Below are 24,234 nucleotides of genomic sequence, written 5' to 3'. Positions count from 1 at the left end.
TTCTTATTACAAATGGTAGACAAGTCAGTAAGACAAGCTTATAGATTGATAGAGGACGTGCTAGTGAAGTTTTAAGGCCTTTACATCCCTGCTGATTTCATAATCTTAGACACTAGGAAGGAGGAGGATGAATGCATCATCATTGGGAGACCTTTCCTGGCCACAGCAGAAGCTGTGATAAATGTTAACAGAGGAGAACTAGTCCTTCAATTGAATGGGGACTACCTTGTGTTTAATACCAAAGGGTGCTCTTCTATAAACATGGAAAAGAGGCACAGTAAGCTTCTCTCAGTACAGAGTCAAACAGAGCCCCCACAATCAAACTCTAAGTTTGGTGTTGGGAGGCCACAACCAAACTCTAAGTTTGGTGTTGAACCCCCATATCCAAACTCTAAGTTTGGTGTTGGGAGTCCACAACATTGACCTGGTCACCTTTGTGGCTCCAAGAGAGCCCACTGTCAAGCTAGTGACATTAAAAGAGCGCTTGTTGGGAAGCAACCTAATTTTTATTTATCTAATTTTATTTTTTATTTTACTGTTAGTTTGTGTTTTATTAGGTTCATGATCATGTGGAGTCACAAAAAAAATATTAAAATTAAAAACAGAATCAAAAAACAGCAGAAGAAAAATCATACCCTGGAGGAAGGACTTACTGGCGTTTAAACGCCAGTAAGGAGCATCTGGCTGGCGTTCAATGCCAGAACAGAGCATGGATCTGGCGTTGAACGCCAGAAACAAGTAATATCCCAGTGTTCAAATGCCAGGAATGCACCCTGAGGAGAGCTGGCACTGAACACCAGAAACAAGCATGGACCTGGCGTTCAACGCTAGAAACATGCTGCACATGGGCGTTGAACGCCCATAACATGCATCACTTTGGCGTTTAAACTCCAGAATTGCATGGAAAGGCATTTTACATGCCTAATTGGTGCAGGGATGTAAATCCTTGACACCTCAGGATCTGTGGACCCCACAGGATCATCTCAGGATCTGTGGACCCCACAGGATCCGCACCTTCCATATTCTCACCCTACTTCCTAATAATTCTCTCTTCCTCATAAACACTCTTCCCCAAAAAACCCTTCACCAATCACCTCAATCTCTTTTCCCAATTACCCCCTTCACCACTCACATCCATCCACTCTTCCCCATAAACCCCACCTACCTTCAAATTCAAATTTCTTTCCCACCCAAACCCACCCTAAATAGCCGAACCCACTCCCTCTCCCCTCCCTATATAAACCCCTCAATTCTCCTTCATTTTCACACAACACAACCCCCTCTTCTATACCTTAGCCGAATACACCTCTCCCCATCTCCTCTATATTTTCTTCTTCTTCTTCTTCTTCTCTTCTTTCATCTCTTGCTCGAGGGCGAGCAATATTCTACGTTTGGTGTGGTAAAAGCATAAGCTTTTTGTTTTTCCATTACCATTGATGGCACTTAAGGCCGGAGAAACCTCTAGAAAAGGGAAAGGGAAGACAAAAGCTTGCACCTCCGAGTCATGGGAGATGGAAAGATTCATCTCCAAAGCCCATCAAGACCACTTCTATGATGTTTTGGCCAAGAAGAAGGTGATCCCCGTGGTCCCTTTCAAGCTCAAGAAAAATGAGTATCCGGAGATCCGACATGAGGTCCAAAGAAGAGGTTGGGAAGTTCTAACCAACCCCATCCAACAAGTCGGAATCTTAATGGTTCAAGAGTTCTATGCCAATGCATGGATCACTAGGAACCATGATCAAAGTAAGAACCCGAACCCAAAGAATTATCTTACAATGATTCGGGGGAAATACTTAGATTTTAGTTCGGAAAATGTGAGGTTGGCGTTCAACTTGTCCATAATGCAAGGAGATGCACGCCCCTACACTAGAAGGGTCAACTTTAATCAAAGTTTGGACTAAGTCCTTATGGACATATGTGTGGAAGGAGCTCAATGGAAAAGAGACTCCAAAGGCAAGTTGGTTCAACTAAGAAGACTGGACCTCAAGCCTGTGGCTAGAGGATGGTTGGAATTCATCCAACGCTCCATCATCCCTACTAGCAACTGATCCGAAGTTACTGTGGATCGGGCCATCATGATTCATAGCATCATGAATGGAGAGGAAGTAGAAGTTCATGAAGTCATCTCCCATGAATTCTACAAAATAGCCGGTAAGCCCTCTACTTTGGCAAGGCTAGCTTTTTCTCATCTTATTTGCCACCTATGTTACTCAGGTGGAGTCATCATAGAAGGAGACATCCTCATTGAGGAGGACAAGCCCATCACTAAGAAAAGGATGGAGTAAATAAGAGAGCCCACTCATGGAACCCAAGAGACGCATGAGGAAGCCCATCACCAAGAAATTTTGGAGATGCCTCAAGGGATGCACTTTCCTCCCAACAACTATTGGCAACAACTTAACACTTCCTTAGAAGATTTGAGTTACAATGTGGATCAATTAAGGGTGGAACATCAAAAGCTCATTCGCCATGAAATTAGAGAAGATCAAAGAGCAATGAAGGAGGAGCAACAAAGGCAAGGAAGGGACATAGAAGAGCTTAAGGACATCGTTGGTCCTTCAAGAAGAAGACGCCACTAAGGTGGATTCATTCCTTGTTCTTGTTTTTTCTGTTTTTCATTTTTATCTATGTCTTGTGTCTTCATTACATGATCATTAGTATTTAGTAACTATGTCTTAAGGCTATGAATAATTCCATAAATCCTTCACTTCTCTTAAATGAAAAATGTTTTTAATTCAAAAGAACAAGAAGTACATAAATTTCGAAAATTGTCTTTGTATGTATTTTAATTATATTGATGTGGTGACAATACGTTTTGTTTTCTGAATGAATGCTTAAATAGTGCATATTTTTTATCTTGTTTATGAATGTTAAAATTGTTGGCTCTTGAAAGAATGATGAACAAAGAGAATGTTATTGAGAATCTGAAAAATCATGAAATTGATTTTTGAAGTAAGAAAAAGCAGTGAAAATGCAAAAGCTTGCAAAAAAAAAGAAAAATTTTGGCGAGAAAAAAAAACTAGAAAGAAAAAGAAAAAGCAAGCAGAAAAAGCCAATAGCCCTTAAAACCAAAACGCAAGGGTAAAAAAGATCCAAGGCTTTGAGCATCAATGGATAGGAGGGCCCAAGGAAATAAAATCCAGGCCTAAGCGGCTAAATCAAGCTGTCCCTAACCATGTGCTTGTGGCATGCAGGTCCAAGTGAAAAGCTTGAGACTGAGTGGTTAAAGTCGTGATCCAAAGCAAAAAGAGTGTGCTTAAGAGCTCTGGACACCTCTAATTGGGGACTTTAGCAAAGCTGAGTCACAATCTGAAAAGGTTCACCCAGTCATGTGTCTGTGGCATTTATGTATCCGGTGGTAATACTGGAAAACAAAATGCTTAGGGCCACGGCCAAGACTCATAAAAGTAGTTGTGTTCAAGAATTAACAAACTTAACTAGGAGAATCAATAACACTATCTAAAATTCTAAGTTCCTATAGAAGCCAATCATTCTAAACTTCAAAGGAAAAAGTGAGATGCCAAAACTGTTCAGAAGCAAAAAGCTACAAGTCCCGCTCATCTAATTAGAATTAATATTCATTGATATTTTGGAATTTATAGTATATTCTCTTCTTTTTATCCTAATTGATTTTCAGTTGTTTGGGGACAAGCAACAATTTAAGTTTGGTGTTGTGATGAGTGGATAATTTATATGCTTTTTGGCATTGTTTTTAGGTAGTTTTTAGTATAATCTAGTTACTTTTAGGGATGTTTTCATTAGTTTTTATGCTAAATTCACATTTCTAGACTTTACTATGAGTTTGTGTATTTTTCTATGATTTCAGGTATTTTCTGGCTGAAATTGAGAGACCTGAGCAAAACTCTGATAGGAGGCTGACAAAGGATTGCTGATGTTGTTGGAATCTGACCTCCCTGCACTCGAAATGGATTTTCTGGAGCTACATAACTCCAAATGGCACGCTCTTAACGGCGTTGGAAAGTAGACATTCAAAGCTTTCCAGAAATATATAATAGTCCATACTTTATTCGTGATTAGATGACGTAAACTGGCACTCAATGCCAGTTCCATGCTGCATTCTTGAGTCAAATGCCAGAAACACATCACGAACCAGAGTTAAACGCCCAAAACACGTTACAACTTGGCGTTCAACTCCAAGAGAAGCCTCAGCTCGTGGATAGATCAAGCTCAGCCCAAGCACACACCAAGTGGGCCCCGGAAGTGGATTTATGCATCAATTACTTACTTTTGTAAACCCTAGTAGCTAGTTTAGTATAAATAGAACTTTTTACTAGTGTATTAGACATCTTTGACTATCTAGTCTTTTGACCACGTTTGGGGGCTGGCCATTCGGCCATTCCTGGACCTTCATCACTTATGTATTTTCAACAGTGGAGTTTCTACACACCATAGATTAAGGGTGTGGAGCTCTGCTGTACCTCAAGTTTTAATGCAATTACTACTATTTTCTATTCAATTCGATTTATTCCTGTTCTAAGATACCATTCGTACTTCAACCTGATGGATGTGATGATTCGTGACACTCATCATCATCCATCCTTATGAACGTGTGCCTGACAACCACTTCCGTTCTACAAGCGAGAGCTAGGATGCGTATCTCTTGGATTCCTGATACACGACGCATGGTTCCCCCTCTCCTGACAACCGAGCCTTCCATTCCGTGAGATCAGAGTCTTCGTGGTATAAGCTAGAATTGATGGCGGCATTCATGGGAATCCGAAATGTCTAACCTTGTCTGTGGTATTCCGAGTAGGATTCCGGAATTGAATGACTGTGACGAGCTTCAAACTCGCGATTGCTGGGCGTGATGACAAACGCAAAAGAATCAAGGGATTCTATTCCAACATGATCAAGAACCGACATATGATTAGCCGTGCCGTGACAGCGCATTTGGACCTTTTTCACTGAGAGGATGGGATGTAGCCATTGACAATGGTGATGCCCTACATACAGCCTGCCATGGAAAGGAATAAGAAGGATTGAAGGAAGGCAGTAGGAAAGCAGAGATCCAACAGGGACAAGCATCTCCAGACACTTATCTGAAATTCCCACCATTGGATTACATGAGTAACGTTATCTTTATTTTCTATTTAATTTATTATTATTATTTGAAAAACCAATAATCTCTTAAATTAGTTAAATTCGCCTGACTGGGATTTACAAGATAACCATAGCTTGCTTCATACCAACAATCTCTGTGGGATCGACCCTTACTCACGTAAGGTATTACTTGGACGACCCAGTACACTTGCTGGTTAGTTGTGCGGAGTTGTGACTAAGTGTGATTCACGTTTGAGAGCGCAACCAAGTTTTTGGAGCCATTGTTGATGATCACAATTTCATCCACCAACGTACTTCCAACTTTTATGGAAAGAGAATCTCAATCCCTGCCATTGGAGCAAACAGTTTTGAGCTGAAGCCTCAACTAGTTGCTCTAATGCAACAGAACTGCAAGTTTCATGGACTTCCATTAGAAGATCCCTATCAGTTTTTAACTGAGTTCATGCAGATCTGTGATACTGTTAAGACTAATGGAGTAAATCCTGAAGTCTACAGGCTCATGCTTTTCCCTTTTGCTGTAAGAGACAGAGCTAGAACATGGTTGGACTCACAACCTAAAGATAGCCTGGACTCTTGGGATAAGCTGGTCACGGCCTTCTCAGCCAAGTTCTTTCCTCCTCAAACGTTGAGCAAGCTTAGAGTGGATGTTCAGACCTTCAAGCAAAAAGATGGTGAATCCTTCTATGAAGCTTGGGAAACATACAAGTAGTTGACCAAAAAGTGTCCTTCTGACATGCTTTCAGAGTGGACCATTTTGGATATATTCTATGATGGTCTATCTGAGTTCTCTAAGATGTCATTAGACCATTCTGTAGGTGGATCCATTCATCTAAAGAAAACGCCTGCAGAAGCTCAAGAACTCATTGACATGGTTGCAAATAACCAATTCATGTACACCTCTGAGAGGAATCCTATGAGTAATGGGATGCCTCAGAGGAAGGGAGTTCTTGAAATTGATGCTCTGAATGCCATATTAACTCAGAAAAAAATGTTGACTCAGCAAGTCAACATGATTTCTCAGAGTCTGAATAGATTGCAAAATGCATCCAACAATACTAAAGAAGCATCTTCTGAAGACGAAGCTTATGATCCTGAGAACCCTGCAATGGCAGAGGTGAATTACATGGGTGCAGCCTATGGAAACACCTACAATCCCTCATGGAGAAATCATCCAAATTTCTCATGGAAGGATCAACAAAAGCCTCAACAAGGCTTTAATAATGGTGGAAGAAACAGGCTCAGCAATAACAAGCCTTTTCTATTATTTTCTCAGCAACAGACAGAGAATTCTTAGCAGAGCCCCTCTAGCTTAGCAAACAAAGTCTCTGAAATATCTAAGGCCACTTTAAGTTTCATGAATGAAACATGATGCAGGTGGAAACTGTCTCTCAACAAATTTCCTTCGGCAAGTGTACCGAATTTGTCGTCAAGTAAAAACTAACAATAGAGTGAGGTCGAATCCCACAGAGATTGATTGATCAAGAAACCTTAATTAGAAGAATGTTCTAGTTGAGCGAATTCAGAATTTGGGTTGAGATTTGCAGAAAATAAAATGGCGGGAATGTAAATGACAGAAAAAGTAAATGCTAGAAGTAAAGAGCTGAAAGTAAATGACTGAAAGTAAATTGCAGAATTGTAAATGGGAATGGGGTGTTTGCTCAAGAAAGTAAATGCAGAAATTAAAGAGAATGGGTGAGATCAGAATTGGGGAGTTCATTGGGCGCAGGAGATGTTGCAATTCTCCGGATCAAGTTCATTTTCATCTCTTCCTCAATCAATGCACCCATTGATCTCCTTGGCAATCTTAATTGATTGAATTACAATTTCTTGCAATTCAATCTCTCAAATCTTGATCAATAGCCAATTCCTTGGTCAATTGCTCATGAGAAGAGATGATGTGTGGTCACTGATTATACCACATGCATTTCCCAAATCAAGTATTGAGAGGATTATAGTCACATATCCATCCAAACCCAATTTGGTCCAGCATGAGAAAGCATTTCTAGCTTGATCTCTTCATTCCTCTTTCAAGGCTCAGAAGAGATCCAAGTTTGAATAGCTTCTTTTCCAAGATAACTACCCAATGGGATGAAGATCGAAAGGTTTCAAGTAAAATCAAGAGAAAAGATAGAAGAAGAATAATGAAAACTAGTATTGATCCATCAACTTACAACAGAGCTCCCTAATCCAATGAAAGGGGTTTAGTTGTTCATAGCTCTAGAAAATGAAAACAAAGATGGAGAATACATCATGGAACTAGAAGAGCAGAGTAAAATACAGAGAGTAGTGCTATTTTCCAACTTTCCGAACTCTCTAAATAATTCAACGCTACTCCTATATATACTACTCTTCTCAGCTTCTAGTTGTCTCTTCATGTCTTGGGCCTTTGGATCTTGAGTTTGAAGCAGTTCTCTTCTTCATTTGGGCTTGGTTTTACTTGCAGAGAGAAAGTGTGAAGTGGGCAGAGACTTTAGCTCAGGACGTTAGGGGTGTTAATGTTTTAGTGAAAGTATGAGTTCGAGAACATTAGTGACACTCAACATTGTCACTAACGTTCCAATGTACCCCTTTGCCTCACGTTAGAGCCCACGTTAACTAGGTTAACGTGGCTTCTAACGTGGCCTTGCCAACCTTCGAGAACGTTAGTGACACTTAACATTGTCACTAACGTTCCAATGTGCCCCTATGTCTCACGTTAGAGTCCACGTTAACTAGGTTAACGTGGCTTCTAACGTGGCCATTCTTAGCCATCCCCAATGTTAGTGACAATGTTGAGTGTCACTAATGTTGGCTCATCTTTCACTCATCAACGTTAGCTTTCCACGTTAACTAAGTTAACATGGAAGTTAACGTGGCTCCTTGGGGTTTTGTGGTTGCTTCCAACGTTAGTGACAATGTTGGGTGTCACTAACGTTGTCGACCACCATTGCCTCTTACGTTAGCTCCCACGTTAACCAAGTTAACATGGGAGTTAATGTGGTACATTGCACCTTAGGCCAACGTTAGTGACAATGTTGAGTGTCACTAACGTTGGCTTCCTTCCCCCTTTTAACGTTAGAGGCCACGTTAACTAAGTTAACGTGGACTCTAACGTGGCCAATTATGATCATTGGCCAACGTTAGTGATAATGTTAAGTGTCACTAACGTTGGCTCAAAGTCCCTTCTTCACGTTAGAGTTCACGTTAACTTAGTTAACGTGACTCTTAACGTGGGCAATGATGGCTTCGAGAGCATTATTGGCAATCACTTTTCTCATTAACTTTTCAAGTTACCTCCCATTCCATGTTAGTGGTAACGTTAATTAGATTAACGTGACTGCTAAGTGGTTCTTCCTTGCTTTCTTTGGTCCTGAAATCAAACAATAGAGTGCATCAAAGTTCTAGTTCAAGTCATGGGTAATGCAACATACAATTTGTTATTAAACTCATGCAAAATCCTCATGAAATCATGTAAAATTCACAATGTATGCTTGAATCAAGTTGTAAGTGAATATCTACCCAAAACTAGCTTATTTCCTAAGGAAATGCATGAAAATACCTTAAAAACAGTAAAGAAAAGGTCAGTGAAACTGGCCAAGATGCCCTGGCATCACAACACCAAACTTAAAGCTTGCTTTTCCCTAAGCAAGTACTAGAACAAGAGAATGATGAATGGAATGCCAAGAGAAATGAGTCATTCTTATGGAAGTCATGTCACTGATTTTATGGTGGTTTCATGCATAGCAACTTAGGTTCATTCCATTACTGGCTTTCAGACCTTTATCATGTCCTAAAACACTGACTCTGCTTACATCCCATGAGACTTTTATTGATCCTTTTATTGTCATTCCAGGGCTTATTTGTGTTCTTCAAGCTAAGTGTTATGTAAGGGGGCAACTCTTTAAGATAAGCTTTCAGCCAACACTCCCGAACCTGTTGGTTCAAGGTGCTAGGTGTTGAGACACCCCTAAGGACTTACTCCCTCAAGTCTCTCCCCCATACATACACACCACAGGCATCTGGTTCATTTATTTTTCTTCTTGAGACCTTGGTGTCCAGCACCGCTTTGGGTTACTAAATGCTCTGTAGTGAAGGTTACTCTTGATAGTGGACTTTCAGCTGATAATCCCGAGTTAGTTAACCCAAGTTACCAAGTGATAAGGCACCCCTAAGAGGTTATTCATCCAAGTAAATCCCTCACACAGGAACACCACAGACACATGCCTCAAGATTAAAACCATTGGTGCCTAGCCTTATTGCTTACTCTTTTTCTTTTATTTTTCACTTTAATGTTCTTTCCCTTTCTCTTATTAGGATCTTGTTATTTACTTAGTCTCATGGGTATATTCATAGTATAGTATTCAGGCCAGATAGTTGTCATTCCCACCTTATGGTTGAACCAACTTAGCTAACTTATGATCACACCAAAGACTCATGAATGCACTTCCATATTATGAACTCCACTCTGGTCTATTTTAAACACAATCATTCTCTTTTTCATTTGATTTAAAAGACAAGCATACAATAAGTAATGGTATGATGCAGTAACACTTAAACCAGAAATCATAGACCTAAGCAATAAAACTTAAAATGCAGAATTGAAAAGGTTCAAACTAACATGGAAGCATGTTCTATTCCATACAAGATCTTCCTTATTTAAAGCATAGAAAAAAATGGAGTAAAGAAGGAACTCCACCACCTTTTACTCTTGTGACCGTCCATGCTCTTTTCCTTGCTTGTCCTCATTGTGTCCTCTTGCATTTCCTCGCATCTGCGCCAATCTTGCTTGCTTCCAATCCTCAAGTGCCTTCCTCACTGATTCATGACTCTCTTCCACCCTTTGTCTCTCTTCTCGTGCTAATTCATCCTTCACTTCTTCATACCTTGTGATTCCTGGGTGCAATATAGGCAGCTGTCCTACTGGGTATCCGAGCCTGGCTTGAGTGTTTATGTGATGCCCTGTCTCGCTCATGTAAACTCCTTCTGCAAATGCCCTTTGCTCGTCCAGTAGTTCTGTGTGTTCTATTTGTCTTTGATACATCTCATGTATGTGTGCCCCTTGATGTGCTTGGATGTTGATTAGCCTCTGGATGGACTCTTGTTGCTCATTTTGCCTTTGTTCCATCCTGTTGAATGTTTCTCCCCATTGTTGCCCTTGACTTAGTTGTTGTTCCATCATTTGCCTTTGCCACTCACCTTGCTGAGTCATCCACCTTGAGAGTGCTTCCTCTTGCTGCCCTATCATCTGTAGTTGAAGCTCTTTCTGTGCTCCTTGGCTTTCCAAATACTGTCTAGACAAGCCATCAATGGCTTCCTGCAATTGGTGCATGTCCAAGGTCTGTGGTGCTTGCCCCTCTGCGACTTGTCCTTCCACTACTTGAGGGGCTGTCCTCTTCCTTTTCTTCCGTTGAGGCAGGGGGGATGCGGCAGCATTCATCCTTCGGACCGTTATTGGAATGCCTTCCTTTATCCACACGGGATCCTCATCTTCAAAAACCACCCCATCTTTCTTGCATATTCGGTAAATAGTGCTGGGGTAACCTAACGTTCCTCTTGAGTCGCTTTTCTCTGCCATCTTTCTAATGCCTTCAGCTATGAGTTCATGAACCTTGATTTCTCCTCCCTTCAGTATACAGTGCACCATTGTTGCTCTCTTGAGATTCACCTCCGAGTTGTTTGCAGTTGGGAGGATAGACCTCCTCACTAGCTCAAACCACCCCTTGGCTTCAAGAGTGAGATCTGTTCTCTTGATGAACTTTGGTTTCTTTCCCGCAGACCTTTCCCAGTCAGCTCCGGGTACACAAATCTCTCGCAAAATCTGGTCATAATTGGGGTTGTTGTCCAATCTTGAGTGATAACTTTCTTCTTCAAATGGTATAGACCGTAGCTTCAGTGCCCTCATGACACTCATGGGACCAAAATCCACCATCTTTCCTCTCACAAAGCTTGTATATGACTCATCTTTCTTATCATATCGGACCGCATTCGCATAAAATTCTCTTATGAGGTTTGCATTCACCTTAATGACCGGATCAGTGAGGAGCTCCCATCTTCTCTTTTCTACTTTCTCTGTGATTTCTGGACACTCAGTTTTCTTCACTTGAAATCCCAGCTCATAAATGATTTCCTTGTCAACCATCCATCCGTATTGCAATGCATGATACAAGCTTCTAAATCTCTTTTCATCATATGGGTGTTGCTCCATGGGTTCTTTTCCCTTCCTTCGTTTAGAACTTGAAGAAGCCATGAATGAAAGTTGTGTGAAGGTGGTAAGGGTGTGAGACTTTTGGTTGTTTAGGGTTTTATTGCAATGAAGAGAGTAAGGGTGGTGTTTGTAATGGGGTAGACCGTGCTTAGTTCCGAAATGGAGAGGTGTGAAGAGTGGGTACGGAACATGGTTCATTTATATAGAGAAGTTGTGAGATAATGGAGGGTATGGATTGATGGAGTAGTTACTTGATGGACGGTTGGGGTTATGCATGGATAAAGGACAAGGATCATCACTTATTGATGGAGATTGCTCGGTCTTTTAGGGGTCCCATTTTTTTCAATGTTGCATGGCAACACTTTCCAATGCATTCCCTTTTTAGGACCTGTGTGTAGTCCCTCCTTTTCTGGTGTCCGAACCTTCTTTATTTAGTTGTCCAATCTATCACTTTTAATGCTCCTTTTCTTTTCCCTATAAAGACAAAATAAGAAAGGTGAGAATAATATCAATACCAAAGACAATTGAAACTTTACGGCAAAGAAAAAAAAAGATTAGATTGTTCATTTATGAACTCCAACTAACTAACTAACTGTGTGTCCTTATATGCACATTGGTGGCACCTTGGGGTGACACCAAACTTAGTTTGGAGCACTGTGATGAAAAGTTTTGTTCAAAGCTCCCAAGACTAGCATGCATCTTGGTTTGCTTTGAACACCAAACTTGTTCCTCACTATATACTGCACAATAAGGTTTTCACGAAGTGTTTGTCAAGTTTGAGTTGGAATTCATAAATGTTGACTTATTCACTATCTTCTAAAAGCATATAAAACATGGGTTGCCTCCCATGAAGCGCTTCTTTAGCGTCACTAGCTTGACGTTTCTCCCTCATTAGGGTGGTTGGTAATGCTTGTAGTCCTCCCCTCTCGCTGTGGACTTGTATCCATTGGTTGTATCAATGATCTCGACATATTCCAGGGAGAGAACTCTGTTGATAGTGAAGACTTTAGGTAACTGAGATGGTACAGTGGGGAGATTAGGGGGAATATCTGGGAAGTAAGCTGAGATCACTCTATCCCCTGGAGAGAAGTCTTCCGTAGGGATCTTTTTGTTCCTCCACTTCCTTGGTACCTTCTTCCTTGTGTCTTTTGACATTGCCTTGCTCTTGATGAATCCTTCCTCTAAGGTGGTTTTGTTGCTTCCTTCACATATCTCTAGTGGTTTAGGTTCCTCCAGTTTTTCCTTGAGTTGTGACAACTGCCTGTTTCCTTGTTCCTCATGCATGGGTTTCCCTAGATGGGTTGGGTGTGCTTCAATGCTTGCTTCCTCCTTCAACATCTCATTGTGATCTTTGCTTGATTTCTTGTGCTCTTGGTCTGCTTCTTGTGAGAGTTTGAAGACATTAAAGCTGAGTCATTCATCATGGATCCTCAATATTAGCTCCCCTTGCTCCACATCTATAAGTGCTTTGGCTGTAGGTAGGAATGGTCTTCCCAATATGATTGGGTGAGTGTGACTCTCTTCCATGTCCAGAATGACAAAGTCTGTTGGGAGAAAGTATTTCCCAACTTTTAGCAACACATTTTCCACCACTCCTATTGCTTGCTTTTGAGTCTTGTCAGCCAGTCTGATGACCACATCTGTGGGCATTATCTCATTGATCTGCAGCCTCTTTACCAAGGATAATGGCAGTAAGTTGATGCTTGCCCCCAAGTCACAGAGTGCTCTATCGAACATTGTTTCTCCTATGGCACATGGGATGTGAAAACTCCCTAGGTCTTTTCTTTTTGCAGGTAACTCAGGTTGAATAAGGGCACTGCATTCCTTGTTCAATACTATAGTCTGGCCTCCTTTGATTGAGCTTTTTCTGGGAAGAAGTTCCTTCATATACTTGATGAATGCAGGCATTTGTTGGATGGCCTTGATGAATGGTATGTTCACATGCAAAGATGCAAACAAATCTAGGAACCTTGAGTACATTCTCTTTCCCACAGCACCATTGAGCAGTTGGGGAAATGGTGCATAGAGCTTAAGCAACTCTTGTTGTGAGATTTCTGGTTCTTGGTGATCTCTATTCTCCTCCTCTATTGAGTTGTCTTCAGGCCGTTTGGAGAGTTTGCTTTGCTTGTCTTCAGCCTCTTGACCACTTGTAGTGACCATTTTGCAATCTTCCCATCTTACTTTCTTTGCTTCGCCTCTTGGGTTTTTCTCCGTGTCACTTGGGAAGCCATCAGTAGGTTTGGGAATCTTCTCAACTAAGCATCCCACTTGGAATTCCAGCTTCTTGATGGTCTCTCCCTGGTTCTTAATATTGGCTCGCACCTCCTCTTCGAACACCTTGTTTTCTTGAATCTCTTGGCATATTCCTTCAAGTAAGGTTTCAATCTTAGAGAGCTTGTCATCAAATGATGGTGGATTGGGAGTAGAGGTGTTGTTTTGGTTTTGATATGGGTGTGGAGAAGTATTGTTGTGGGGGTGTTGATATATCCTCTGTGTGAATTGTTGATGAGCTGCATTGTTGTTGGAGTTGTAACGTCTCTGGTCTTGGCTTTGATCTTGCTGATTCTCCCACCCAAAGTTTAGGTGGTTCCTCCATCCAGGGTTGTATGTCTTGGAGTATGGATCATGGTTCTGTCTAGGTGAATTCCCAATGTAGTTGGCTTGCTCAAGGTTACCCTCTGCTTCTTCTTCAACTCCTTCTTGGGTTGTTGAGGAGGTGGTGATTGCTGCCACTTGGTTCCTCTCCATCTTCTTGATGAGGTCAGCTAGCTGCTTGGTAATGAGCTTGTTCTGAGCCAGCAGAGCATCTACATTATTTAGCTCTATCACTCCTCTAGTGTTCCCTCTTTCGAAAGCATAGAAGTAGTCATTCTAAGCTACAGTCTCAATTACATCTATGGCTTCTTCAATGTTCTTCTTCTTGTTCAATGATCCTCTAGAGGAATGGTCTATTGCCTTCTTTGATTCATATGACAAGCCTTCATAGAAGATGTGCAACTGCACCCATTCATTGAACATATTTGGTGGACACCTCCTTGTTAGGTCTTTGAACCTTTCCTAAGCTTCAAAAAGTGTCTCCCCATCTTGCTGTCTGAACGTCTGCACTTCAGTTCTCAGCCTATTGATCCTTTGAGGGGGGTAAAACCTTGCCAAAAACTTATTCACTACCTCCTCCCAATTTGTCAGGCTTTCTTTTGGGAAGGATTCAAGCCATTTGGATGCCTTGTCCCTGAGTGAAAAAGGGAACAAGAGCAACCTATAGACATCCGGGTGGACTCCATTGGACTTCACTATGTCACAAATCCTTAAGAAGGTGGTCAAGTGTTGATTCGGGTCTTCTTGAGCACCTCCTCCAAATGAGCAATTATTCTGCACAAGAGTGATGAGCTGAGGTTTTAGCTCGAAATTGTTGGCATGTATGGTGGGCTTCTGAATGCTACTTCCACAGTTGCCTGGGTTTGGATTGATGTAAAAGCCTAACACTCTTCTATCCTTCCCAGCATGATTTGCTCTACCTCCTCCCCCATGGTTATTAGCCTCTTCTTCATGTTGGTTTTCCATGTTGCCTTCCATGTTTAGTTCAAAGTGTTCCTCCTCCTCTTCAGCACCGATTGCACATTTTTCTCTTGCTTCCCTCCTTAATCTAAGGAGGGTCCTTTCTGGTTCAGAATCGAAGGAAGTTGAAGCCCCGCTTCTTCTCCCTGTCATACAACCAACAAGTACAAGAAAGTAACAATATGTGCAGATAGTATTGCTGTCAGAATTACTGTTAGTTGTGAGTGATGCAATATATCAAACAGTTAGTGGGTTAGCAAACTGAATGGTAAATAACAAAGAACACAAAAGAGTAGAGGGGGAAGGGGAGAGGTTAACTAAGACAGAAAGTAAATTACTCAAACAGAAAATTAAATCAACAAAACAAAAATGCTCAATCTAGTGATATCCTAATTTAATCATTGTTGATGCACAATCAATCCCCGGCAACGGTGCCATAAACTTGATGCAGGTGGAAACTGTCTCTCAACAAATTTCCTTCGGCAAGTGTACCGAATTTGTCGTCAAGTAAAAACTCACAATAGAGTGAGGTCGAATCCCACAGGGATTGATTGATCAAGCAACTTTAATTAGAAGAATGTTCTAGTTGAGCGAATTCAGAATTTGGGTTGAGATTTGTAGAAAATAAAATGGCGGGAATGTAAATAACAGATAAAGTAAATGCTAGAATTAAAGGGCTGAACGTAAATGACTGAAAGTAAATTGCAGAATTGTAAATGGGAATGGGGTGTTTGCTCATGAAAGTAAATGCAGAAATTAAAGAGAATGGGTGAGATCAGAATTGGGGAGTTCATTGGGCGCAGGAGATGTTGCAATTCTCCGGATCAAGTTCATTTTCATCTCTTCCTCAATCAATGCACTCATTGATCTCCTTGGCAATCTTAATTGATTGAATTACAATTTCTTGCAATTCAATCTCTCAAATCTTGATCAATAGCCAATTCCTTGGTCAACTACTCATGAGAAGAGATGAAGTGTGGTCATTGATTATACCACATGCATTTCCCAAATCAAGTATTGAGAGGATTATAGTCACATATCCATCCAAACCCAATTTGGTCCAACATGAGAAAGCATTTCTAGCTTGATCTCTTCATTCCTCTTTCAAGGCTCAGAAGAGATCCAAGTTTGAATAGCTTCTTTTCCAAGATAACTACCCAATGGGATGAAGATCGAAAGCTTTCAAGTAAAATCAAGAGAAAAGATAGAAGAAGAATAATGAAAACTAGTATTGATCCATCAACTTACAACAGAGCTCCCTAACCCAATGAAAGGGGTTTAGTTGTTCATAGCTCTAGAAAATGAAAACAAAGATGGAGAATACATCATGGAGAGAAAGTGTGAAGTGGGCAGAGACTTTAGCTCAGGACGTTAGGGGTGTTAACGTTTTAGTGAAAGTATGAGTTCAAGAACGTTAGTGACACTCAACATTGTCACTAACGTTCCAATGTACCCCTTTGCCTCACGTTAGAGCCCACGTTAACTAGGTTAACGTGGCTTCTAACGTGGCCTTGCCAACCTTCGAGAACGTTAGTGACACCAAAGTGGACCCCGGAAGTGGATTTCTACACTAAGACTTATTTTTGTAAACCCTAGTAACTAGTCTAGTATAAATAGGACTTTTTACTATTGTATTTTGATCGGTGGAGAGATCTTTGGACGAGCTTTTGGAAAATCTTTGATTATTGTTAGTCCTTAGACATTGGGAGCTGGTCTCACGACCATGCCTACCTTATTTTTACTTATGTATCCTCAACGGTGGAGTTTCTACACACCATAGATTAAGGTGTGGAACTCTGCTGTTCCTCGAGTATTAATGCAATTACTATTATTCTTCTATTCAATTCAGCTTATTCTTATTCTAAGATATTCGATGCACTTCAACATGATGAATGTGATGATCCGTGACACTTATCATCATTCTCACCTATGAACGCGTGCCTGACAACCACTTTAGATTAAGCGAGTATCTCTTAGCCTCCATTCCGAAAGATCGGAGTCTTCGTGGTATAAGCCAGAATTATTGGCGGCCATTCCTAAGATCCAGAAAGTTTAAACCTTGTCTGTGGTATTTCGAGTAGGATCTAAGATGGGATGACTGTGACGAGCTTCAAAATCGCGAGTGTTCGGCATAGTGACAGACGCAAAAGAATCACTGGATTCTATTCCAGCATGATCGAGAACCGACATATGATTAGCCATACGGTGACAGCGCATATGGACCATTTTCACTGAGAGGATGGGAGGTAGCCATTGACAACAGTAACGCCCAACATACAGCTTGCCATAGAAAGGAGTAAGAATGATTGGATGAAAGCAGAGATTCAAAAGGAACACAGTATCTTCATGCGCTTATCTGAAACTCCCACCAATGAATTACACAAGTATCTCTATCTCTATTTTATGCTTTATTTATCTTTATATTCGAAAACCATTATAACCATTAGAATCCGCCTGACTGAGATTTACAAGATGACCATAGCTTGCTTCATAACGACAATCTCCGTGGGATCGACCTTTACTCACGTAAGGTTTATTACTTGGATGACCCAGTGCACTTGCTGGTTAGTTGTGCGAAGTTGTGAAAAAGAGTGATATTACAATTGTGCGTACCAAGTTGTTGGCACCATTGAGATCACAATTTCGTGCACCACAATGCACCCACCACTTTTCAGCGGTGCATGACAAGTGTCTTTTTCGATCTTATAGAGAATTGTCTGGAAGTCTTTATGGATGACTTCAGTGTGCATGAAACTTCATTTGATAGTTGTTTAGAGAACTTGGCCAAGGTCTTAGCTAGGTGTGTTGATACTAACCTTGTTCTAAATTTTGAAAAGTGCAATTTCATGGTAAGACAAGGCATAATGTTAGGACACGTAGTTTCTGACAAGGGCATTTCTGTGGTCCCTACCAAGGTTAATGTCATTACCAGTTTATCTCATCCCTCATCTATGAGGGAGGTCCGTTCTTTTTTGGGACATGCAGGATTCTATAGGCGCTTTATCAAGAATTTTAGCAATATTGCATTGCCATTGTTGCGCCTACTCCAAAAGGACACGGACTTTGAGTTTGATAGTGCTTGTGCGGAAGCATTTGAGGAGTTAAAGAGAGCTCTTACCACGGCACCAATTGTGAGGGGCCCTGACTGGACGCAACCGTTCGAGATCATGTGCGATGCGTCAAATCATGCTGTATGTGCTGCGCTTGCACAGCGCGATGGTAAGCTCCCTTACATAATTGCTTACTCCTCAAAGACACTGGATACGGCGCAATCCAACTATACCACTATGGGAAAGAGCTTTTAGCCATTGTTCATGCATTGGATATGTTTCGATCTTACTTGCTAGGCTCCAAGATAGCGGTATACATGGATCATGCAGCTTTAAAGTATTTGCTGACAAAGAATGAGTCGAAACCTAGGCTCATACGTTGGATCTTGCTTTTGCAAGAATTTGACATTGAGATTAGGGATCAAAGTGGGTCACAGAATTTAGTTGTGGACCATCTAAGCCGCCTTGAAAATCTTAAATATGACCCATTTCCGATTAATGACTCATTCCCTTTGGATAGTTTGCATGCTGTTTCGGATAGCTTTCTTTGGTTTGCTCCCATGGTGAACTACTTGGTTGCTAAGATCTACCCACCCAACTTTTCAAAACATCAAAGAGATAAGTTAAGGAGTGACTCCAAATACTATATTTGGGTTGACCCTCACTTATGGAGGAGGGGAGTAGACCAAGTAATTCATAGATGTGTCCTAGAATCTGAAATCCAACCCATTTTTGAGTCTTGTCATTCGTCCGAGTTCGGTGGCCACTTTGGCCCACAACGGACGGCTAAAAAAGTTTTAGATTATGGATTCTAGTGGCCAACACTATTCAAGGATGCTAACCAATTTTTGTGTGTCATGTCACCGATGTTAGAAGTCGGGAAATGAATCCCAAAGGGATGAAATGCCTCAACAACTGATGTTATTTTGTGAAATTTTTTATGTATGAGGCATAGAATTTATGAGGCCATTTCCTAACTGAAGTGGGTATTTGTATATCTTGTTGACGGTTGACTACATCTTAAAGTAGGTAGAAGCGATACCTACCCGCCTTGATGATGCTAATGCTGTGATTTCTTTCATTAGAAATAATATTGTGTGCCGCTATGGGTCGCCACGAGCAATCGTGAGCGACCAAGGTTCCCACTTTTGTAACAGGAAGGTAGGAGCACTACTCAAGTGCTATGGGATATCTCACAAGGTTTCAACTGCATACGACCTCCAGACAAATGGGCAAACGGAAGTGTCCAACTGAGAGATTAAGCGAATTCTGGAGAAAGTGGTAAATCCACAAATGAAGGACTGGAGCTATCGGTTGGGAGATGCACTATGGGCATATAGGATGGCCTATAAGACCCCGTTAGGAATGAGCCCTTTTCAGGTTGTCTATGGTAAGGCATGCCACCTTCCGGTGGAAGTTGAGCACAAAGCCTATTGGGTGGTGAAACAGTGTTATGGACATCACCAAGGCGGGTGTAGCCCAGAAATTGCAACTGGAGGATCTTGAATGTCTTAGAATGGATGCATATGAGAATGCCCGGATTTACAAAGAAAAGACTAAGGCATTCCATGATCACCATATTCGGAAGAAGGATTTTCAAGAAGGTGACGAAGTTCTTGATGCCAGGGCATCTAGGCCAGTTTTACTGACCTTTTCTTTACTGTTTTAGGGTAGTTTCATGCATTTTCTTAGTGAATAAGGCAAGTTTTGGGTGAATATACACTTACACATTGATTCAAGCAACTATTGGGAATTTTGCATGATTTCATGAGATTTTTGCTAGAATTGCATGATAACTTGATGATGCATAATCTCATGACCTTAGCTAGAGCTTTGATGCACATTAATTGCTTAATTTCAGGACAAATGAAGCATGGAAGAACCATGTTAGCATTCACGTTAACTTAGTTAACGAGAACACTAACGTGGAATGGCAAGGAGCTTGCAACGTTAATGAGAAAAGTGATCACCAATAACGCCTGCGAAGCCATTAGCTCACGCTAATAGCCACGTTAACTAAGTTAACATGGTAGTTAACGTAGAAGAAAAAGGGGAACTCCACGTTAACGAGAAAAGTGAACACCACTAACGTTGGGAAACTAGGCAATGCCCCATGTTAAGAGTCACGTTAACTTAGTTAACGTGAACTCTAACGTGGAAGAGAAGCAACAACGCCAACGTTAGTGACACTCACTTTTGTCACTAACGTTGGATCATTAGCATTGCCTACGTTAATTCTCACGTTAAGATTGTTAACGTGAAAGTTAACGTGGAGTTGAATTCAAAGAACCAACATTAGTGACACTCACTTTTGCCACTAACGTTGGGAGATGGCTTCATTTACTACGTTAAGAGCCACGTTAACTTAGTTAACGTGAGTCCTAACGTAGGAACTTTAGGCAATTGGAGCGTTAGTGACAAAGGTGAGTGTTACTAACGCTCTCGAAGGTGAAGAACACCCACGTTAAGAGCCACGTTAGCTAAGCTAACGTGAGACTTAATGTAAGGGCAAGAGGCAAGCCAACGTTAATGGGAAACGTGAGTCCCATTAACGTTTGCGAAAAGGGGCACAAGCCAACGTTAATGGGAAAAGTGAGTCCCATTAACGTTGGCCAAGGATTGAATAGGAGACGTTAGTAGTCACGTTAAGACTACTAACGTTGGAGTTAACGTGGGTATATAAGGGTGGAACGTTAGTGTAAAAAGTGAATACCACTAACGTTCTCGCACCCAAAAATGTGACTCAACGTTAATCTCACTAAATGCCCAATCCTAACTCATATTTCTCTGCAAGCTGGGCCCACTAAAGATGAGAACTGCTTCAACTCAAGGTCCAGAGCCCACATCCAAGACTTGAAGAACTCACTAGAAGATCATTAGGAGTAGTATATATATGAGTAGTTTTGAACTAGAGAGACGCTTGGCACTTCTGGGCACTACTCTCTATAGATTTACTTTTTCTGCACTTTAGCATGGATTCTTCTTTTCTGCTATTTTTCATTTCTAGAGCTATGAACAACGAAACCCCTTTCATTGGGTTAGGGAACTCTGTTGTAATTTGATGGATCAATTATAGTTTTCATTCTTCTTCTTCTCTCTTTTCTCTTGATCTTACTAGAAAGCTTTCAATCTTAATTCAATTGGTTAGTTGTCTTGGAAAAGAAACTCTCCATAATTGGATCTCCTTTGAGCCTTGGAAAAGGGATGAGGAGATCATGCTAGAAATGCTTTCTCATGTTGGACCAAATTGGGGTTTGGATGGATATTGTGACATGTAATCCTACCAACACTTTGATTTAGGAATACATGTGGTATAATCAGTGACCACACTTCAAATCTTCCCATGAGCAATTAAATCAAGGAATTGGGCAATTGTTCAAGCTTAGAGAGATTGGATTGCCAAGGAATTGGGATCCAATCACTTAAGATTGCCAAGGAGATAAATGAATGCATTAATTGAGAAAGAGATGAGAATGAATTTGATCCGGAGAATGCAATATCTCCTGAACCCAATGATTTCCCCATATCTTATCTTACCCATTCTCTTTACTTTCTGCCATTTAATTTCATGCTTATTACCCCAACTCCCCATTTAAGATTCTGCACTTTAATTCATGCTATTTACTTTCCAGTCATTTAATTTTCTGCAAATTCCAAATCCAATTTCTGCTCAGCTCAACTAGCATTTTCTTCTAACTAAAATTGCTTGACCAATCAATCCCCTGTGGGATTCGACCTCACTCTACTGTGACTTTTACTTGACGACAATTCCGTATACTTCCGAAGGGAAATTTGTTGAGAGACAAGTTTTCACGCATCAAGTTTATGGCGCCGTTGCCGGGGATTGATTTTGAATCAACAATGATTAAGTTTGAAGATCACTAGATTGAGCATTTTTCCTTTTTGTTTAGTTTATTCAGTCAATTTTTGTTAGTTGTTTTGATTTATTCCTCACCCCTGCACCCCTTTAGTTTTGTTTCGCTCTTCATTTCTTTGTTTATTATAATTCTGCTCACTAACCCACTAACTGTTTGATAATTTGAATCACTCACACTAACAATTACTCTAAGAAAACTAGTTTCAGCATTTTAACTCTTGCTGTACAATCTGTTGTATGACAGGGAGAAGAGAAGGAGCTTCAACATCCTTTGATTCAGAACCTGAAAGAACCCTTTGGAGACGACGAAGGGAGACAAGAGGAAAAAGGATTATTGGTGCTGAGGAAGCAGAGGAAGAGTATTTTGAACCCAACATGGAAGAGAATTTGGAGAACAACCGTGAAGAGGAGGCTCATAATCAAGGCCATGCCAACCGTGCTGGGCAAGAAAGGAGGGTCTTAGGATCCTATATCAATCCTAATCATGGAAACTGTGGGAGCAGCATTCAGAAACCTACCATACATTCCAACAATTTCGAGCTAAAACCCCAGCTCATCACTTTGGTACAAATTAATTGCTCATTTGGAGGAGGTGCTCAAGAAGACCCTAACCAACACTTAACCACCTTCTTGAGGATTTGTGACACAGTGAAGTCCAATGGAGTCCACCCTGATGTCTATAGGTTGCTCTTGTTCCCCTTTTCACTCAAGGACAATGCATCCAAGTGGCTTGAATCCTTTCCAAAGGAGAGCTTGACTAATTGGGAAGAGGTGGTGAACAAGTTTTTGGCAAGGTTTTACCCCCCTCAAAGGATCAATAGGCTGAGAACTGAAGTGCAGACGTTCAGACAGCAAGATGGGGAGACACTTTATGAAGCTTGGGAAAGGTTCAAGGATCTAACAAGGAGATGCCCACCAGAGATGTTTAATGAGTGGGTCCAACTTCACATCTTCTATGAAGGTCTTTCATATGAGTCAAAGAAGGCTGTGGATCATTCATCAGAGGCTTTCTAAACAAGAAGAAAACCATTGAAGAAGTCATAGATGTCATTGAAACAGTTGCTGAAAATGACTACTTCTATGCATCAAAAAGAAGTAGCACCAGAGAAGTCATGGAGCTAAACCACATGGATGCCTTGCTAGCTCAGAACAAGATAATCACTAAGCAGCTAGCAGATCTTGCCAAGAAGGTGGAGGAGAACCAAATTGCAGCAGCCATCACTTCATCACCAGCTCAAGAAGGAGCAAACATAGGAGAAGAAGGTGACTGGGAGCAAGCCAACTATGTTGGAAACTCACCTAGACAAAGCCTTGATCCATACTCCAAAACTTACAACTCTGGATGGAGAAATCACCCCAACTTTGGATGGGGAAATCAACAAGATCAAGGGCAAGATCAGAGACGCCACAACTTCAAATCCAACAACCATGCAACTCATCAAAACACCTCACAGAGACATTACCAACACTCATCCAACCAATCTTCACAACCACCTAATCTCAACCCACCATCATTGATAGATGATAGACTCTCAAAGATTGAAGCTCTACTTGAAAGCTTGTGCAGAGAAGTTCAAGACAACAAGGTGTTTAAGGAAGAGGTACGAGCCAACATCAAAAACCAAGGAAAGAACATGAAGAGGTTGGAGTCCCAAGTAGGGTACCTATCTCAACAACTTCCCAAGTCCACTGATGGATTCCCCAGTGACACAGAGAAGAATCCAAGAGGAGAAACAAGGAAAGTAAGATGGGAAGAATGTAAAATGATAACCACAAGTGATGGATAAAGTATGAATGGAGTAGAACACCTTCAAAACAATCACAAAGAAAGCTAGGAGGAAGGAAGTTGTACAACTCAACCTACATCCAAAGAAGAGCTAAGGAAGAAGGATGTGTTGAACCCATATGCACCTTTTCCCCACAGGCTTAAAGGTGGTGTAGCAGGGAGAATGTACTCAAGGTTCCTTGATATGTTTGCATCTCTTGATGTAAATATACCCTTCATTAGAGCCCTCCAGCAAATGCCTTTCTACATCAAGTATATAAAGGAGCTACTAGCCATAAAGAGTCCATTGAAAGGTGGACAAACCATAAAGATGAACAAGGACTGCAGTGCCCTCATTCAACCAGGGGCACCTACAAAGAAAGAGGATCCAGGGAGTTTCCACATCCCTTCTGCCATAGGAGAAACAATGATTGACAAAGGGCTTTGTGACGTGGGAGCAAGCATCAATGTAATGCCTCTCTCCCTCATGAAGAGGCTCCAAATCAATGAACTAACTCCCACTGATGTAATTATCAGATTGGCTGACAAAACTCAAAGACAAGCAATAAGAGTGGTTGAAAATGTGCTGATAAAGGTTGGAAGCTACTACCTTCCCACAGATTTTGTTGTTCTGGAAATGGATGAGAATCCGATCTACCCCATCATTCTGGGAAGACCATTCCTAGCCACAGCCAGAGCACTCATAGACGTAGAGCGAGGA

General features: G+C 41.1%; 1 protein-coding gene and 1 non-coding gene across 2 annotated transcripts in view; one reads left to right on the top strand and one right to left on the bottom strand.

Moving 5' to 3' along the window:
- Positions 1 to 19,377, top strand: part of LOC112718421 (uncharacterized) — a 40,931-nt gene extending 21,554 nt beyond the window's left edge. The window contains exons 3-7 of the mRNA XM_025770204.1: positions 17,807 to 18,040; positions 18,169 to 18,208; positions 18,290 to 18,434; positions 18,901 to 18,996; positions 19,171 to 19,377. Coding sequence (XP_025625989.1) covers positions 17,807 to 18,040; positions 18,169 to 18,208; positions 18,290 to 18,434; positions 18,901 to 18,996; positions 19,171 to 19,377 — 722 coding nt within the window. The remainder of the gene's footprint in view (positions 1 to 17,806; positions 18,041 to 18,168; positions 18,209 to 18,289; positions 18,435 to 18,900; positions 18,997 to 19,170) is intronic.
- LOC112711946 (small nucleolar RNA R71) lies at positions 5,714 to 5,821 on the bottom strand. The gene has a single exon (XR_003157638.1). It is a non-coding gene; the product is annotated as a small nucleolar RNA R71 (small nucleolar RNA).
- Positions 19,378 to 24,234: the final 4,857 nt, after the last annotated feature.

Source organism: Arachis hypogaea, chromosome 1 (assembly GCF_003086295.3).
Source record: "Arachis hypogaea cultivar Tifrunner chromosome 1, arahy.Tifrunner.gnm2.J5K5, whole genome shotgun sequence".
NCBI classification, from domain to species: domain Eukaryota; kingdom Viridiplantae; phylum Streptophyta; class Magnoliopsida; order Fabales; family Fabaceae; genus Arachis; species Arachis hypogaea.
The sequence above is the reverse complement of the archived record's forward strand: the minus strand, read 5'-3'. Positions and strand labels throughout refer to the sequence as shown.